The sequence below is a fragment of the Leptosomus discolor genome, chromosome 2 (genome assembly GCF_034619465.1).
Source record: "Leptosomus discolor isolate bLepDis1 chromosome 2, bLepDis1.hap2, whole genome shotgun sequence".
Lineage (NCBI taxonomy): Eukaryota > Metazoa > Chordata > Aves > Leptosomiformes > Leptosomidae > Leptosomus > Leptosomus discolor.
This window is the reverse complement of record NC_141392.1, coordinates 37,155,136-37,174,931: the sequence shown is the minus strand read 5'-3', so window position 1 is coordinate 37,174,931 and position 19,796 is coordinate 37,155,136. Positions and strand designations below refer to the sequence as shown.

General features: G+C 35.5%; 1 protein-coding gene across 1 annotated transcript in view; it reads left to right on the top strand.

Moving 5' to 3' along the window:
* CRIM1 (cysteine rich transmembrane BMP regulator 1) overlaps positions 1-19,796 on the top strand; it is a 193,834-nt gene that overhangs the window by 153,408 nt on the left and 20,630 nt on the right. The window contains exons 10-11 of the mRNA XM_086460919.1: positions 2,156-2,284; positions 14,227-14,383. Coding sequence (XP_086317045.1) covers positions 2,156-2,284; positions 14,227-14,383 — 286 coding nt within the window. The remainder of the gene's footprint in view (positions 1-2,155; positions 2,285-14,226; positions 14,384-19,796) is intronic.

Below are 19,796 nucleotides of genomic sequence, written 5' to 3'. Positions count from 1 at the left end.
CTTTGACTCCTAATGGTTTGTTGGAGTTGCAAATGTTAAATTTTAGACATGAATATGTCTTAGTCGGTTTACTGAATGAACTTGAAAACAAATACGAAGAGTTCACTGAGATTAAAAATTGCCTAGTTTGGGAATCCATTGATTCTAAAATACGTTGCTTACTATGGTTACTCTTCTGTACTACAAATGCAAACTCAGAGCTCTAATAAAATCTCTCCTTTGACCTCCAACCTAGTAACCTATATTAAACTCTTAGCAAAAAACTGGCAAAGTTTTAATTTAAATTAGAAGAGATTTGAGGGGTCCACAGAGGCACCAGTGCAGTTACACAAATTTCCAGCTTGTATTTGAAAAAGCTCTTGGTGATGTTTTATGTATGTATAAAGTGTATAGCTACTTTTCCTACAAAAATTATACAAGCAGCAGAATTTGAATTTACTCTGAAACTTTCAGCAAAGTGATGAATCTGAACCATGACCTCTGAGATAATTTTGAAGTTGTCTAACTTCACTGTAGTGTCTTTCATGCAGTTTTCCCCTCCAAACTCTGTACTCAGCTGACCTAACTTAAAAAAGATTTTAAAAGTTCATCCACTGTATAAACTGTTGTGAAGGGAAGAGTAGGGCTGGGGAAAAGCTATGAAGGCTGGGGACTCTGAAAGACAATGAAAGCAGAAAATCCATTCTCATAATAGAATAATTTTCACTTGACTGGAAGGCATGGGTGCAAAAGCTACCTTCTGGACATGGAGCCAATATGCACAGATACTTGTATTTTGGTTAACAGTGTGTTCTTCTAACAAATTAATTAATGTTGAGTAGTACTTTACTCTCAGTCTGGGAGTAAAGACTAGCTGCCTTTAAGTAAGGATGGCAAAATCTGCCTTTCAGTGTATTTGGTTTGAGAAAGAGAGATGGCAAGATGCTTGAGACTGGAGATGGCCACCTCCAGCCCATGAAAATGTGCATACTGTATAAAGCATATTATGGTTTATCGCCCTGATGGATAGTATACCATTTCTCCATATTTTCATAATTTATCAATATATGTATGGAATTTATTTAAAGTGTAATTTCCTTTAAGTCTTAATTTCTTGAGGTGGAGGAACAGGATAAACTGAAACAATTGAAACAGTGAAACAACAGCTCATAGTTCGTTCTCCAAAAGTCATGCAATTTGTGTTTCCTGAATGGTTAGTATAATGTTAATAAAGCTCATAACTATAAATTTGTTGATTCTTAATTGCTAGACTAAACTAGTCTCACAAAGCAAAAAGTCATTCAGGAAAAGGTGTTTCATTCCTCCTTCATATCCTGTTTTATGATGGTAGTGTTGAGGTTCCTTGTTATTTTCATAAGTCTTTGGATATTATTTTGTCCTAACAACTTTGTAGAAAAACTAATATTTCTGACAGCCATATGTATTAAAACAAATTTCATACTCCAGCATATTTAAATGGTGTCCAAAAGTAAGTATTATACTGTTCATAAATACCTAATAATTGACAATAATATCCTCAATTTCAAAAAGCATAATCTGTTACTGCAAAGTATACTGTATGAAATGATGTTTTCAATGAATAGACATGCTAAATGGTTTCCAGAGATCTTTCACACACAGTGTATCTTACATTCCCTTTTGGTATTCAGAGTCTCTTCTGCTTTAAATTTCAGTAGAAGTGATACACAGAGAAAGGTTGTGACCTACTGAACATGCTTTGATTTGCAGCTTGGTAGTATCAACCAGATGAGCTTTGGAGAAACCTCTGTTCAGTTTCTAAAGTAAAAAAAAAAATTGCACTAAGTTTTGATTAAGTACTTTTGGAGAAAAGTGGGCAAAATAAGTATTTTGCATTCAGGTTTTAATATGCAGGAAATCTTGTTTCGTAATGAACAGAAAAATGTAGTATTTTTTCCTGGTTTAATATTTCAAAAATTTTATGCAGCTTTATATTTTTTGTGATGAGCGTACGTCACTTCAAAACAAAGTCTGTTTCTTGAATTTTTTCAGAAGTACCAAGAACGTTCATTAATTACAAGCAAAATTAATTAAAAATTATTCTCCTCACTGTTGCATTGTGTGTGCCTTTTTGTGAACTTAATTAAAATACTCAAGTAATCTCAAATTTATTTGTTTTATTTTTTCTTACCTTCAGAACCAACATATATCACAATAGGTCCACCCACCTGTGAGATTTTGGTGAACTGCACTTTGACTGAAAAAGACTGTATCTATAGCTTCAAACTGGACCAAAATGGTTGCCGCATTTGTCAGTGCAAAACTCGTGAGTATACAAAAATACGGTGGCTTCTACCTTTTCTATCAAGCTGCATGTGAAAATGCTATTACTCTATGTTTTCCATTCATAATGTTGATTATATGGTATCTGTGTGCTTTATAGTTCTTCATCTTTAAAGGATAGCTTGCTTGTTTCCTTGCTTAAAATGTCTTTGGAGGAAAACATAAAATGTCTGACTTCTGGTAAAAATTAACAGCTAGGTAGAAAAGGTAATAATTTGTGACTTAATATTCATTGAGACTTTGAGAAGTCTGGCATTTCCTTTTCCTGTGTATGTAAAGAGTTTAAGAGCATCTAGGTTTGTGCAATTCAAAAACTCCTATTGCTAAACAGCCTGTTTTCAACTGCTTGAAAATTAAATGCCTGGGGGGCAGTTTATATATATACAAACATATCCAGTATCATTTTATTTCTATAACATCCTTATACATATATTATGTGTATATATAAAACACTTTAGTCAGGATTTATGCAGGCTTTAACATCTTATTTCTTCCACAAGGAAAATCATCGTGCCTTGTAAGAACTTTGTGTGTATCAGTGAAACTACAAAAAACGTTATTTTCTGCATGTGTTGCCTTAAGAATTCAGCTTTTACAGATGAAATATAAAGCAAGGTCAGGTTGATTGTTGGAATTACCCAACAAAGGACACCTATGGAGTACTAGTCTTAGCTGCATGATGCATCACTCTGGCTGCTAGCTGAGCCTAGGAGTGGGTTTAAACTCTCTTTGTAATTTTATTGTAGTTCTGCAGCTTCCTTGTAGCCTCTGAGGCTTTCACAACTAAAGTATTACTCTATTCCTCCTCTTCTGATTTCAGTCTGCCAGTTCTTGGCCACTTTCTAAACCAATATGACTATTTTAGGAGTCCCTAGTAGAAATGGTCAAAATAAAACTCTAAATTGCTACAAACTAAAGAGTTTTAGGATTGGATTGGTGTTTTGCTTAAGGAGCAAGAAAAAGGTATGTCCTGGCTTTTTTTAACTTTTTTTTTGCTGGAAAATGTGCGGGTTTTTTTTTAATTCCACAAGATAAAGGACAGGGCATCTTAATAACAAGTAAACACATGGCAGGCAATAATGGCACTATGGTAATACAGAAATAATACCTTTGATTACATCTTGTATTCGTGGCAAAGGCAACTTTCCATATATTGCATCCAAGCTATCATATACATGCCTTACTTAGTTCTTCCTAAGGACAAAATTAGAAATGTTAAGTTCTGCTTTTAACATCGTAATTTGATTTTCCTTCTTTCTTATTGTTGTTAAATTGATTGGAGTTTGACACAAACAAGAAGATGGACTTACTCAGCAAATTTCATCATCTATGCATGTGCATGTAGTCCTTCCCTCCGGTTTGCTGCATAGGAGATCCACCACTCCAAAGGATCATTTCTTTTGTCCTAAGTTACCAGATTGCACACGTACACGTAACGCAACCTCTGTTCTCGCGTGGAGTGTTTCTGATTAAATTGTGCCTAAGAACCTGTTCAAGGGAATTTTTTGCTCACCAGATTTGCTTGAAATTATTTTCATTTAGCAGTAGCAAACTGTCTGGAGCAAACTTAATAGTATCATTTGTATGTCGTCATCTTTTCAGGTATATAACTTGAACTGTAGATGGCCTAAAAATCTCCTCAGTCTTTCAGAGAGGGGAAATCTTTATTTTCTAAAGAAGTGAAGAAAAACAATATCTTGGAAGTCTTCATCACTTGGTGTTTATCAGTGAAAATGACAGAAATAGAATTTTTCTGTCAAGTTGTGGCTGTCACTTGCAAGACTCTGGGCAAATGAGTGTGTGAGCACTGAGAAGAAAAGAGTTTCAGGTCAAATATGCTGAAAACATACTGTGCTAGATCTCTGCATTTTGAGATCCTACATACTTTCATTTCCAAATCAGTCTAGTTGCATCTTCACTCTCTAAGAATATGAGAATGTGTATTATCTTTAGCTCATGTAGACTCATATGGACTTTTGGGAGCTCACTGTCTTTATACTGCGTCCACTTGTTTCTTGCTGGTATAAGCTGCTCGACTGAGTCAGATTTAAAGTGCCTGAGTAAAGCAGGCCCATGTGCCCCCATTACCATTTGAAGTCATCATATCCTAATTCTACTAATCTCTTTCCAATAAAGTTTCCTTTTTTTGCTAATTTATCTTTAGATATCTCTGCTGAAGATCCATTATCCTTCAATCTACTTCAGCCAAAATAAAAGCAAAAATGACAAATTGGAAGAGTAAAGCTGTAAAGTGTTCATTGTTACCTTCATTTACATTCCTGTAGCCAGAAATCAGTACAACAGGTTTATTTGAAATAATTATCTAAGTATGATATTATGAATCTTGTTTGGCACTTTATTGTAATTTAGTTTCAGGTTTATCCAGCTTGACTTAAGCCAACGACAGAATGAGAAGGAAGAAAGAAGCAAATCTTAACATTTCTAGAATATGATTTTAATAGAAGTAGTTTACTTTCTCCTTTATTCTTCTTCCTGTTTTTGCCATGAATGCAAAAACATGCTGTAACAACACAGAGTGAAAACATACATGCTGTAAAATAAAATAAAAATTTTTAAAAAGCAGAGACAGACCACAGTTGCAAAAGAAGGGAGGAAAAAGCTACCACTGAGCAAAGAGTGAGCACAGATAGATACAGGGGAGGGAAAGTCCAGTGATTAGAAATGGAACCCCAAATGATGTGGGAGAAAGAATGATCATACAGACTGGGAGCGTACAGAAGCCAAAGCAGCACTACATGACGATAAAAGGAAAAGGGTATAACCTGGGATATAGGAAGAACCACTGCAAAATACCAAGGATAAAACTGAAACAGCAGGCAAAACATGAAGTGCATTACCAAAAATTTAAAAAAAAAGAGTAAGCTCATATAAGATGATACAAGAAAAGAAACAAATAAAAAAAAAAAAAGTAAATAAGCAAAAAATCATTACTTGTAGGGTGTGGCAATTGCTATTGTGTTTGGAGTGCCTAGGCCTTTGCTTTCATAGGGAGAACTGGAGTGGGTTGAAGTCCTTAGGAGATGGAGTACATTAGGGGAATGAAACAAGACCAGTGATCAGCTATTTGTGAGGCAGGACTCCTGTTGCTCCAAAGAAGTCTAACGGGCACATTGAATAATGCCTGCTGATTGCAGTAATGTAGGATTTAAAGTCTGACAGTTGCTTCTGGACACTAAATCATTCTTCAGTGAGAGTCTGCAGTGAGGGCTAGTATTTCATCTGGCCTTGTCCATTTTCAGTGTTACATTAATGAAAAACGAAAAGTGTGTAAAATCTCTCCTGCAGCTTAGACTATAGCATTTTACCCCAAATGAATTGAACATGAAGTACTGCTTGAGGTGTAAGTGTGAGCAGGTATGGCTTTAGCATTTTTTAACCTTTCAAATCTTACTAAAATTGAATTAAATTAGAGCATTGCTGTCAATTTTTAAAATTGCTTGCTTCACTAAGGCGGCTTACCTTTGCAGTTACAAGGTGCAACTGTCATGCAATTTCATTAACTCTAGACTGCTTAGGGAGAGATGCAATTGTAGAAGGCTGAGATGAGTCATTTTCCCTGCACATCATAGTGCATCATCATCCACTTCATGTCGTGGTCTCTTTTGTCTGTCAAAGCAAACCATGAAATCACTATTCAAAAATTAGAAATCTTGGTACATTATGTGTTTGCACAGCTCTCTAATAAAACCACCCCTCTCTCTCATAAAACCACCCCTTTCCCCCAAAACATTCTATATAGATACAGAAATATTTTTTGAAGTGTGTTGATACTTTTTCCTTAAATGAGAAGAAAACGTATTCTACATTGAGTTAAAAAGGAGGTACTATCATTCACTCTATACTAGCAGACATCTGCAGCATGGACCTCAATATTTCGGCAAGTTAAACCGTCTCCATTTATAGCTAATGAAGTGGAGTGGAATTCCGATGTGGAATTTGGGTTTGGCAGTGTGGGACTTGGTTTAGCTGTGTTGATGTTCAAAGGCAGGATTGGAAGGTTTAAGAAAGATTAGGTAGGTGCATCTGTGGACTGACTATAAATAGCAGCAGTTAAGGCTCTGAAAAAATGTGTGGAGTGATTCTGGGAAGAAAGCCTAAGAAAAACTTTGCAGGAACTACAATGGGAAAATACAACTCAACTCCTCTTTTCTGTGTGTTATTCAGTAGTTAAAGAGTTTGTGATAGGTTTTCCTAACCTTTCACTCTTCCTAGCCAAAATTTGAATACATCATTCCTTTGTTCCTGTAAACAATCCATACTCAGAGATGTGTTCTGAACACTTGAAAACTCATTCAGTGTTAATTTTGTCCATTTAAATAAACATTTTATGTTTATTTTGATATCAGACTAAGGTGGGACAAATAATCACACTAATCATGCGAAATATACACTTCAGACAAAGTAAAATTCCTGGAAATAAAGTAAAATATAAATTACATAACACTTTTCTATTTTAGTAACAATTGAATCCCATTGTTACCTTGATTTAGCAACAAATTCTGTGGAAAAAAAAATTATGCAGACAGCCCTGGTAGCCTCCCTTAATGCAACAACAGCTCATCTTAGATTTTTGAAAAATTTTGTAGACCTGGCAGGAAAAGGATGCTTTATTATCTGTCTGTGATGTGAAAGGGAATCGCTATTATATATTAGACCTCAGTGAAGTACACCCATGGAAAATTGGGGATGAAGCATGTTTCTTAAAATTTTAAGGCTTAGATCAGAAAAAAGTACATATTCAAAGTACAATAGAAATATTAACTCTAAGTACGCATGCGGAAGATAGTGGAAGTGCTCCCTGAAAGAGGGTGGAATTATGATGAACTACTCATGCCAGATAAGTATTATCTGCCTTCTCACTAAAATAAACGTCTGTGACGGGGATCTCTGAACATTAAAACAATATATTGTTTTTAGTAATTCTTACAATATATGTAATGCAATAGAAGCAGATAAGAACTTTGCTTGACTTCATGGTAGGGGGGAGATCCAAAGTGCTGCTAGAAGATCTATGGAAGCTTGATCATTTTCCAGTTATTCCACCTTTGAGATATCACTGCCAGAAATCCATTTTCATGAAGTCATGTGTTGTATGTGAATTCTAGAGTTGTTTAGAGTGAGTATCCAAGCGGGTAATTTGCCTCAATGGACTCATGAGGCAGGTTTTCTAGCATCACAGTGCCTGGTCCCTTCATTTTTATCAAGCTATTGTGAATCGTGAGTTAATTCTAACGAAAGGAGGGAGGGTTAGTGTGGATCTGTGGAGGCAATATATTCAGAGAATTCCAGTTACTGATAAGTAACCTAGTTTTCTCCTTCATAAATTTGCCTCCCCAGATCCCCACCCCTGAAGATTAACCAGCAGTAGCAATCCACACCAAGAGGACGGCTGAGGAGTACTTAATTATAAAGGTACTGTGAAGCAGTTCTCCTGATATGATCTAGCCTCAGCGTCAAGAAAATAATGATGGTGAAGGTATGTAGCTAGCTTTATGTAGCCATGCTACAGATTTTCAAAAAATGGACACCAGCCTAAGCCAAGTTGAAATAATGACATAATTCTGGTCAAATATTTATTAATATTCTCTGGCATTTATTTTTTATCTATGAATTACAGAATTGCAAACTAAAAGTATTTCAACAGGCTATGCATCATAGAATGCATTTTCAAAGTTTTAAGACTAAGGTGACTTTCAGCCTTTACAGTACAGTTATTAATGTGTCCATATGTAAGTTAATAAATATCCCAATTTAAGAGCTTAGATGTTTTTTATATGCCATAAATATGCTAGAAGAAGGAAACTGAGAAGTCTTTTTTTAAGAGTTAGTTGGAATTGCAGTCAAGCTATTAGAGTTCAAACAGAAGACCTTCTTCAGTCCTAAACATGTAATTCAAGGAATTGGATTTTGTTTACTTTTCGGTTTGATTTTTGAGCAATATTATATAACACTCCAAATATTCATAGTTTCATGCAAGGTGGGGATGTGAGCACTCTGAAATCAGGAATAAGTCAAGCATCTGATGATTTGAATTTAGGCTGAAGAATTGTGATTCCTTTTGACATACATTGCCTCTGAGATACCATACCTGAGAAGGAGAGATTGTGTTGTATCTGAAATATCTGGCTGCTGCATGAGTCCTCACAATGCAAAGATTGATAACATTGCATATCCTGGGACAGAATTTTGTTGTTATCTTATTTGCACGGTGGGCCCAGGACTATAGTATGTTACGTCGATATATATCAACTGCGCTTACGTGCTGACATTTGTACATATCTTTCTCTCTTTCAACAGCCAGTGACTCAGTCTTACAGTGATCTGACAACCTCTGAAAACAAGAGTTAATGTTAGTGTTGAGAATAAGATATTTAGTGGAAAAGAGTTTTAAAACACCATGTAGTTTTTGTGCTGTGTAACGCCTCACCATATCTTGGTAGTCATCTATTCTTAAGACAAGACTCTCTTCTTCAGAGGGTGTTGTCCCACCTCCCATGTCCCAAACAGATTCCCCTTAAACAGTGTCATGCTCATCTGAAACTCTAATATTTGTCTGTGAGTGAGTGAAGAGAGCGGGGGGGTTAAGAAATGACTATATCTAGAAGGAGTTTATGGGCAATGGTGACCAGGCTTAAAAACTTTGGTGCTAATATTTGTTTGTTTGTTAATAATTCAGAAAAGTTTTTTTGAAAGACCAATTCATCTTCAACTGTTCTTTCCCTTTCTACTTGTTTTTTTCTAATAGCATCTCATTAAATTGATCCAAATGAATCCAGTAATTTGAAATTCCAATATCCAAGTCAGCTTATAATGTGTTAAATTGTTGCAAACTATGGAACGAAGTATTTGCTAGAACTATAGTGTCTAGAGGGATCACAGTCTATAAGCAGTACCTTTTGCCAGTGTGAGATCTAGCGAATACTGTGACTAGAAACGTGGAACTGTTGGTAACTGACTTTGCTGCTTTTGCAGTCATGGTTGCATATGGAAAAGAAAACTGCATGATCTTGTGTGGGCTGGGTTCACTGCATGTGAAAGTATTTGGTGCATGTTTGTCCTCAAGTGAGTATTCGTTCCTAACAGGAGGCTATTTTAGTGATGTCCTTGGTGAGGGGCTTTCTTTGATTATTGTCCTAGCCTTCTGCTTAATTCAGTTGAAATTCTTCCAGAACTTTATGGTATTTCAGCTAATGTCTGTCTTGACGTTAAAAAGTGAAGTATTTGTGGTAAAAATAGTTATATTAGCCTGAGACATTCAGGAGCACATTCATCTTTTTCTAAAGTCATATCAGTATCATTCTGAGATCAACCACTATTGTGCACCTGAACCTCTTGGTTTGTAGCACAAATTCTTGTTCATTCCCTATGAGCAGCATGACCTTATGTATTTTTAGTGTTACATTTTACCCCATTATTATTATTTTATCCCCCAAGCCCTCCTATTACGTTGTGTAGAAGGATTGTTTTCTCTATTGACGTTACCTCATTGATATTTCATGTTTCATATGAAAAATTAATGAACATGTTTCTACTACTCAGAAGACCACTACTCTCCAGCCAGATACTTCCCTAAGCATCACAATGAGACCAATTGTCTCCATTTAATTGGTTTCCTGTTCGTAGTTCTAGTTCTGTTTTAGTCTTCTACCTCCTATCTAACCATTAGTTTAGTTCCCTAGGTCATGTCATTATAACTAACCAGGCAGTGAAATAAAGATGGCTTATAGTATGTGATTGGAAGCTTAGTCCCATTCTGTTAGTTGCAGTGACGTGCAGGTGTGTAATGCAGTTCTCGAACTCTAAAAGGTAGTTTTCCTTCTGCATTAGCTTTTAAAATGTGTCCTATCCTCTCCTTTCAGACTGATTACCCCGATAGACTTTTGAAGCAGTTATTAGCCCGGTTAGGGCTGGATCTCTTCTCTGCAAATGCGTTCCGTGATTTGTGATTCAGTTTCCTGATGAAAACTATCTAAGCAGAGGTAGAAAAAGCCCTCAAACAAGAAAAGCCCCCAAACAAGTAACCTCCTAATGTTTCGCCATAATAAATTTCCTCAGTTCGTTGAGGTTGACTTTCATGAACTGGTTCTTTTTATTCTTTCGTATTTTTCACTTGAAATGCAAAACCTTAGCAGAAAATCTGTTTTTACTTATCCTTTCATACTGAACTTGTGATTATTTTATTAATAATTAATTTAAAGCTATACCTAAGGCTATAGAAATATTGTCAGAATGACAACTGCATACACTGAATATGATTCACTTTTGAATCTTTAGACTTGCAATCTTTTTCTCTTTTTTCTTTCTCTGAGAGCTTCATTGCTTTGTAAAATTGATGGTTCACTGTTTTCTGAAAAAAAAAAAAACCCACCCATTTTTAAATGCTGGACTAGGGTATTCAGCAGGCCTGTGCAGCAGACATAACGTGTGTAGGTGTACCAGATGGTACTTCAGTTTGTGACTGCCTAGAATTCATGTTTTCAATAGTGATTCAGTAGGAGAAATTTAGATGGTTAGGTGTGAAGTCAGAAAGCAGACCAGAACGCACTTTCTGATTTTCATGACACTAAATTTCATGACACTAAACTTCATAGAGAATTTTTTTCAAAAACTATTTAAAATCAGCTTGTAACATCATACTATCAGAAATGTAAGTACTATAACATTTAATTTTAGTAACAACGATCTCAGAAGGCATCATTTTTAGCATCTTGCTAGAAAGACTGTCAGCAGAGGTCTGTGGAGATTATTCTGATTTTCTCATATAGCATTGGCATAACACTAGTAAGTTCAGATGTGATCAGCGGTCTGTATTGACTTCAGCAAACTTTTCCTGTATGTTTGACATAGCCAGAATTTTGATGATATTTTGTATGCTCTTCAGTGTCTGTTGCTGAGAGGCAGTGGTGGTTAGTCATCCATCCCAAGGCTCTGAAGAGCTTTTCTTTCTTGGCCACTTACAAAGTGAAAATTCTTTTGAGGATAACTCACGATGTAGAGTATTAAGCAAGGAAGATACTGCCTCGAGACTGGATCTTCTGGTTAGTATGTCAGCTGACTATCTGGGTTTTAAGGTTATTTAACATCATAAGCTGCTTGGGTGAGACACAGTCTTCCTGCTTGTTTAGCACTGCCCTAGACACCTTGACCCTTTTAATAAAATATTTTAACTTTACATGCAACAAACCTGTTTTGCATCTCTGAAAAGCAATTCACTAACCAAACCAGAGCAGAAGAGAAGACTGAAAACAAAAACATACTTGACTGTGGGATTCTAAGGAATCATTATTTTGCTGTCTTCTGTAACTTCATACTCAAACCTGGGTGTTGCACTTTGATAGTTCTCCTTAACACGTAATCTAGAGACAAAAAAAAATTCTTGTTGTTTCTATTTTTTTAGATTTTAGTTTTATTTCCAGCTCTTCCTTTCACTTTTTAAAGATGCCTGATCATTTCTCCCATGCCTTTGCATTGTACCTTTTTTGTTCTTTGAGCTGTCTTCCATGAGCCTGATGTGTATGGACAGCCACCTAAGCACTTTATCTCTATGACAAAGTACTTCAGAAAGTGAATGGTTTTGATCGATCAAACTTGTGTAATTCCAGGATTGTACTGCTCAGTTCTGAGCATCTGCAGGAAATATCATAACTTACATCATATCAAAGGTCATAACTGAACTTAATTCTTTCTGGAGATATGCTGGTGTAGGTGTACTTTTCGGTATATTCTTTATAAAGTTCAAGTTGAACTTTAAAAATTATGACTGCCTTATAAAGTCATGCATAATGAAAAGTGTACTTAATTTTATTATCCCTATATGCTGTCAAGCAATAATTGTATACAAACATCATAGTGTAAAAGCTCATAAATTAAAGACAAATTATCATTATTTTAACTTGCTTCAAGGAAAGTCTTTTTCTTTGTTACACATACATCACTCTTTACCAGAGAAGAGTATCAGTGTTTCTTCTGCATTATGTTTTTAAATCAGCATTAGTGGCTACATAATGAAAAGACCTTGATAGATCAGCCTGAACTCTATCCTTCAAAGACGTGTAAGACTTCGTGGAGATGTTTGTATATGTCTTTCTCTCTAAGAAAGAACCTGAGATAATGGTTACCATTGCTGTGCAAAGGTTAGATCTGACTGAGAGTAAATGCTTAAATCTTGTGGCATTGGTACTCTGCTGACAAAGAGAACCTCTGGAGGTTGTGAAAGGATCTGTCATTTCTTTTCTGTATTCTGAATGACAAAAAAAAACTTGTACCATTTTTGCTTCAGACACCAAATTTGCATTAAAGTGGAAAGGTGAGAGCAGTGAACCTGATGATCTTCATCCTACTTAAACTGGGAACTGTTGTTTGGGATAATAAGGGTCTTATGTTGTATTGCACTTGTATGCCCAAATTCTACCACAGAAGTAGGCAGTAAATTTGCCAGTTTTCTCTGAGGCTTCAGTCTCTCTCTGAAGTACTAAGATGGATGCCACCTTTACCAAACAAGCATTAACCTTGTAGAATACGTAAGTAAACACTTAGCTTACCCACATCTGGTTAAGTCTATATTTTGCACTCTTAAATGCAACATTACAAAAACAGCAGAGAAAGCATTTAAGTAAAGCAAAAATTCCTTCTGTGGTCTGCTTTAGTATATTACCGTATGTTACAGTATATTAGAGATGTGAAGATTATCTTTAAATTTCAGATCTGTAGAGGTAGTGTAAAGGACAGAATAAGTCAATGTACTGATCTCCTCTTTGGAAAAACCCCTTCCATAAATGTTCGTACCCCTAAAGGAAAGTGATCTTCAGAGCTCGAATGAGGAGCACGTCTGGAAGAGCACCCTTCAGCTGCCCTCTGTATAACCACCACTTGGATGTGTGGTGTGGATGTTTCAGCTGGAGATCAGCCATCCTTTAAATATCACTCTGAAAGACAGCCCTTTGGGTATAACCCATCATATTCTTCTGTTGAAGAATCTCAATTATATTTCTATCTTTTTCTATTTTGATCTCACTTTGGCTGTTGTAATAATGGTCAGGTTTTCCCCTGTGTTTTGCATCTATAGTGCAATAAAAATCATCATTTTCTGTTTCCTCTCACCTCTGCAACCAGTAAATGAACTTTGTATCCCAGAGTATGTTTAGAATGGTCTTTCTGGCACTTCTTCTTTCAAGAAGAACAGAAATCATTCTCAAAATAGTAAATTCCAATGAGAATGAACGTAATGACCAGTAAATACTGGTCTCTGTAGTGGAAAAACTGAGATACCAGCAATCCAACATCTTCCTTGTGCCACAAGAAGCTGATAAAACGTGGTAGTGGATTTCAAGAGACAGGTCTTTTAGTCTAGCATTACTAAGCTTAGGTCTCATCTTAGGGTATTACCGCTATATTTTTAAAAACCAGGTCTTAATCACCAAATAGTTGTCAGCAAACTGCATAAAGAATAAAAGTTGTTAATGTATCCCAGCCTTTCAGTTCTATTTAAAATAAAGGAGGAGATATAAACATGCTCTATATTGAACAGAAACCTCTTAAATCCATACAATGTGTTGAAAGTATATGTTATTTTAAATGTTTTACTAAAGGCCAGCAGAGTCAAGGATGTTGGACTTCTTTGGCTGTGCATCTATTCATAAAATCATGTTAGTTTAGGGTGCCAAGTAGTAGTTTTCAAGTTCTTGACTGGAACTGAAGATGTCCTGTAGTGTCTGCTCATATGGTTTAGGTCATTACTGGAGAATTCTGTCAACTATTTTTAAAATTGAGACAGTTCAAAGTAAGGCTTACCAGTATTTAAAAAATTATAAAGTAAAGGGGAACAGGAGATTTAGTCTGCTGAAGATGCATTTGTCTGGTATAAACAGTTTTCACGTTGTGATAACCTGCATGTGTCCTTCACAGGAGAGGAGCTGTGCACTGGCCTCATTTCGGGCTGTTCCTTGGACTGTTCTTTCGGCTTCCAGACTGACATCCACAACTGTGAGATCTGTCAGTGCCGACCGCGACCTAAGAAGTGCAAACCCGTTGTATGTGACAAGTACTGTCCCTTTGGATACTTGTACGTATTCTCATTCTGAAAGCATATTTAATACAATCCTTGTACATATTGAAAATATGCAAAGTCCAGGCATATGTACTTGTGTTTACTTTGTCGTAAAGCAGGGGAAAATGTAGGAAAATAAAAATGTCATTACTTGATATGAGATTAAAGTATTCTTCAAAATGGTTTTTGAGTAATAGCCATCAGAATATATTTCATTGCTATTTGCAACATAGATGGAAACCATCTTTTTTGTTCACAATACATAATGCATCTTCAGTAGCAAGTACAGGATGTGTACTTGGCAGTCTCCAGACTGTAAACCTGAACATTTCTTTTTATTTCTGTTTTATATTTGTCTTTTAAAAACCAATTTCTATTAACAATACTCAGTTACTGGTTATTTTTTGAAATTGGTTTATGAACTCAATGGATTAATCTAATGTGGTATTTAAAGGGCACACTAAGGCTGTTAGATCTTGGGGTTTATCATTTTCACATGCTTTAGCTCTTAATTTATTGTCTATAGCAGAGTCAATAACATAAAGCTATCAGGACAGAATATCTGAGAAGATTTTTTTTCGTCCACATGCTCAGTGTGTGCATGCGTGTGTTTGCATAACAGCAGAGACAGTTGGTATGAACTACAAATTTTTTTTTACCATTTACTCAGTGTGATTGAATGTTGTTCAGCTTGGAACAGGAAAAGCTTTTTAATTTTAATATTGTAAGTGCATAAATAAATTATTATTTTCAAGGCCATTTGCTTTAGACTGTTCAAAAGTTATAATATGAGAAAACCATTAAATAAGGTCTTTTGTGATTGCCTGTTTGGGCTTATACAGAAATTGCTTTAATATATTCTTGAACCAAGGTCTCAGTGTTTATTTCCATTCCAGCTAACTCTGTTCTTTGACTTTTATGTGGTATCTAAAGCAGTCAAGTTTGTTTCTCCTTTTGGTTTCTTTCAGTTTACTAGTACTGGTTTTGTTTGCTGGCAGTCCCAATGTAGATGTCATACTGGAATGTTAAAAATGTCTTTCTGCTGCTGATAAGGATTGTTCTGAGCTATACTTACCAAAGTCATTTACTATTAATGTGTTTTGTTTCTGTAAATGTGTTTACTGTTACATTCTTTTAGTTTATTGTACAATGCTTTTCCCAACATCATGGATCTAGGAAGAAATACTGTCTTTCACATAATGCACAAGTTTGTCTGGTTTGCTTATATTAAACCGTAACTTTTGTTTACAGGAAAGTGGACAGTATTTTTACAACTTTAAATGGAACATAGTAAAGACCTTAATAACGTGTGGTGAACGGAGTATTTTTTTACCTTCAAAATTCTGAATCTTCAGGAAAAAGCAAATATTCTTTTAAGATAAGACAGTAAATTTCCATTCCTGGGCCAGTGCTCCCAGTGTGTGTGACTGGCAGTAATGTTCTTGATTTAAGTCTACGTCATTAATGACCAGACCGTGTATAACTGCTAAAAAAATAGTATTTTCTTTGGTCCTCTTTTCTTCCTTAGTTTTCAGTAAGGATGCAGCCCTTACTTCTGCTTGCATATATTTTTACTCTGCAACTTCTGATTTTTACTTTCTTTTCTTAAGCAAAAGTTTCTCTTTACTGTTGTCTTCTATGCTACTTTTTAGTGTTGGTTTTGCAGTGAAGTTGGCTGTTCTATGTGAACTGAATGAATTAATTAATGCATTAATCAACTTTGATTAATTCAGAAACTTGTTACTTGATTTGAGACGTCTGACTTTCATGATCTCTCTCTCTCGCATGAACTCTGACTTAACTGTTTTTCTAAAGATTTTAAACAAAGCTGAGGAAGATCCTTATGTATAATTGGAAGATGACCCTCAGATTGCAGTGAATTTGACCTGTGATGTTAAGGGTTATACTCTGACACACCAGTAAAAGTCATGAAGAATACCTTTTTGAACAACAAAAATCTGAAATAATTTTACTGGTCTTCTCTTGTTGCACTTTAGGCAAGATGTGCCTGCACTATTTTCAAAGGCCTTAAAGGAGAAATCTCTAAAAATGAGAAAGATAAGAACCCAACAATGGAGCCTAATATACTTTGCACTTTAATAAACTGATTTTCTGTGTTTGAGTGCAATCTTGTTGGTCTATAGAGTCCCTTAGTTTGTGTGATCTGAGTATCACCCTGCTGACACCTGTGCCTAAGCACTTAAGGTGATTATTGTTGATAAATTTGTGGTATGTGTCAACAGTAATCTAGCTGATTGTATGGGGACATGTAAAGGTGCCTGTGCCATCTTCTTTAATGAGGACATACCTGAAGCTTACTTTAATGCTGTCTGTCTACCCAGGAAAGTTTCGGTCTTCTGAATGAAAATCAGAGGACTGAAGGGAAAAAAGGCAGATGGGCCTAGCTTTATATAAAGGAATTGATCAAATAATTCATTTTGCTGGAATGCTCAGTTTCTGAGCAGGATAGAAAAAAGGCCTATGAGTATTGTCCATGAGCAGCAGGAGCACTTTAAGCACAGAGATACTTAGTCCTAGGTGCAGGTATTTTTCAATGTCAATCGTGTGTCAAGGATAATCTCTTAAAGGATACAAATTTCAGGCACAAATCCCAGTGATTTTCTAAACTCATGGAGGAAGCAGCCAATGTCTTAAGAAAATGTGAGACACCGTCACATAAGAGTAGGAAAAATTTTTTTAAAATAAGGTTTATGACGTTGAAGAGGAGGATGCTAAGACAGTCTTTATTTCCTAGATTTACTAGACTTACTTTGTAACCCTGAGGAAGACTAAAATTACAAAGTAATACATTTCAAAATGGAAACTCAGATCTTCAGAAGTGGAAGGTATCTGGAATTTAGTGAAAAGAATGAAAAATGGTAAACAGGTTAAAGTTAAAAAGCTTAAATATTGAATCTTGCAATTTGCAACTATTAATTTGAAGTCCTAGACATGATAAAATGACACCTTGATCAGACATTAACTCATGGAGTATCAGATCTGGACCATTTAATGACTTGCCCAGGCACTCCCCAGCCGAAGGCATGCTCTCTGCCCCATCATACCATATCCTGTTCAAAGGAGTTGGGGGAGGTCAGTGAAAACATCACACAGGTCAGGACTCCTGCACAGGCTAGCACTGAACCACATGGCTCGTCTTCAAATAGAAAGCATTATAAAAAAAGATAATGTTCGGCCTCTCGGAATTACACTGCTTGTTGTAAAGAGTGGTAATTTTTAGCCAGTATGTATGACTCATTTTAGTATATTGACCTACAGAGGAAATTACAGATTTCTGTGTGTGTTTTGTGTACTTAGATAAGCTGAAACACAGCCTCTACTTTCTCCTTCTTTTTTTTTTTAACTAAAGTGTGCATAAAACAGTTTTATTAGAAGATCTATATGAACTATGTAGCAAAAGCATTCTGGAAATGACAGGAAATATTAATGGACATAGTATGGTAGCTGGGAGTAAGATAAAGGTGTTTTTCAAAACAGTTGATTTCAAGCTGATGCTAGTGTTTTAGGAACCCTGTCGTTGGGATGATCTTTCCCTTGCATTTTTGTACACCTAAAAAACCCTTGAACTTTAAACTTTAAGCTAATTGGAAAATAATCTTCAATTTAAATTCTGGATTTAAATGTAGAATGTAATTTAATTATGCACAGTGCTTGGCTGGTATTTTTAAATGAGTGTTTAGTAAGTGTTAAGACTACTCTTTTTTTAAAAAAAAAAAAAGGAAATAAGCATCCTAATCTTGTCACTGTCTACAAAATATACAAATTACAGTGAAAGAAATCAACAATATTTAAAGATAACTATGTATGTAACAGATCATTTCACTTCAAGTCTTACTTTGGTGCTAAAATTTAGATTTGTAGTTGTACAGTACATTTGTTCAGTTCTTTACTGTACTGTGCCAATTTCTTTTCTAAAATAGCAAGCCTTATGTGACTTCCAAGCCTGTTATGACCATCAAAAGCATGGGATGTAACGAAAGACAAATCTCTGTTTTAATGTAAAACTTTGGTCACAAATAGGAGACTAAAGGAGCAAGTATTAAAATAAAAGTATATTAGAGAGTGAAAAGTTAAGGAGTAATCATCATGTTTGAAATTTTTTTTTTTTAAAGACTGTCAATGGTTAGTAATTGGAAGATCTTGAATTTGTGCATCTTTAAAGAAACCAAAACCTTTTCACCATTGTCTGAAAAAAACTGCTCAATAGAGTTCACTATTTGAAAACTGTGCGTGTTAATGGAAAGAAGCATCTCTTTTGATATTAAAATGGCTGTGGTTACAGAGATTAAGGACGAAAAAATAGATAGATAGGAGGACAGAAGGTCTTCCATTCTCCATCCTACTGTGTGATGATTTGTTTTCCTCGGCTTTTTAACTAAAAGTTACATAAAATTTTCTAGAGCTTGAAGTAAGACTTTCTATAGATTTACACAATTTGTTTCTTCTCTGTCCCTCTAGATGTTCTTCTTTAACTTCCTGTGTCTTGTCTTTGTTTTGGGGAGAACTGATGTGTATTTAATGGTGTAGTATTCAATGAGGGATCTGTTAGCTTCCCAATAAATGTTTTTCCCAATTTTAGTGAGTTAACTCATTAAAGCAATATGTTTATCAGCAGACCCATGAAAATCAATTTTTTTTTTCCCCCTGTATCTTGGGAAGGAACAGAAAATTCCTCTGTCTGTATATGAAGGAAAATAGCACACTTGTGCCTAAAGTTTGAATGGTATTATATGTCGTCTTAAAAAAAGACAAGCAAATATTCAGTATAGGATTCTCAGAAGCAGCATGTTTATGGTGCTGTGAAGAGATGCTATCAGGTGGTGCTCTAGACTCCTGCCTAGCTTCATCTGGAAGCTTTGGAAGCATTTGTGTTCTTAATTCTCTGTACTGTGTCTGCTGAAAAGTTCTCTGATTTTATCTGTTTCAAAATATGTTACTGTGTCTGATACTTTTTATATGGGTTATTGACATTCCACATGCTAGTTTTCAAGTAAGCTTTGTGTCTGCTTATTTAATGTGTTTTGAAATCTCTTCATAGTTTTAATATGCAAGAGAGGAAATCTACTGTTCTTGACTTATTGTTGGAGGAAAAAAGATAACAGTAATTTCTGTTATAAAAACATGGTAATTATAACAGATTCCTACTACCCCTCCAACTTCTTCACAGTTCTAGAAGTTTTTCTTTCTACTTTTTCACTTGAAAAAAGAATTGATCATCAATAGTTGTCACAAGCAGATAATATGATCTGCTATATCTTGAAAGTACCAAATGCAGAGATCTTGCCAGTCGTGTCGAGGGGAACATATGCCAGGGATGGAGACCTGTACACCCCATAGACCTGCTGAATCTAAGGGTGACAGTTAACGATAATTTTCTTTACTTGATCAGTCACTTGTTTAGGGAATG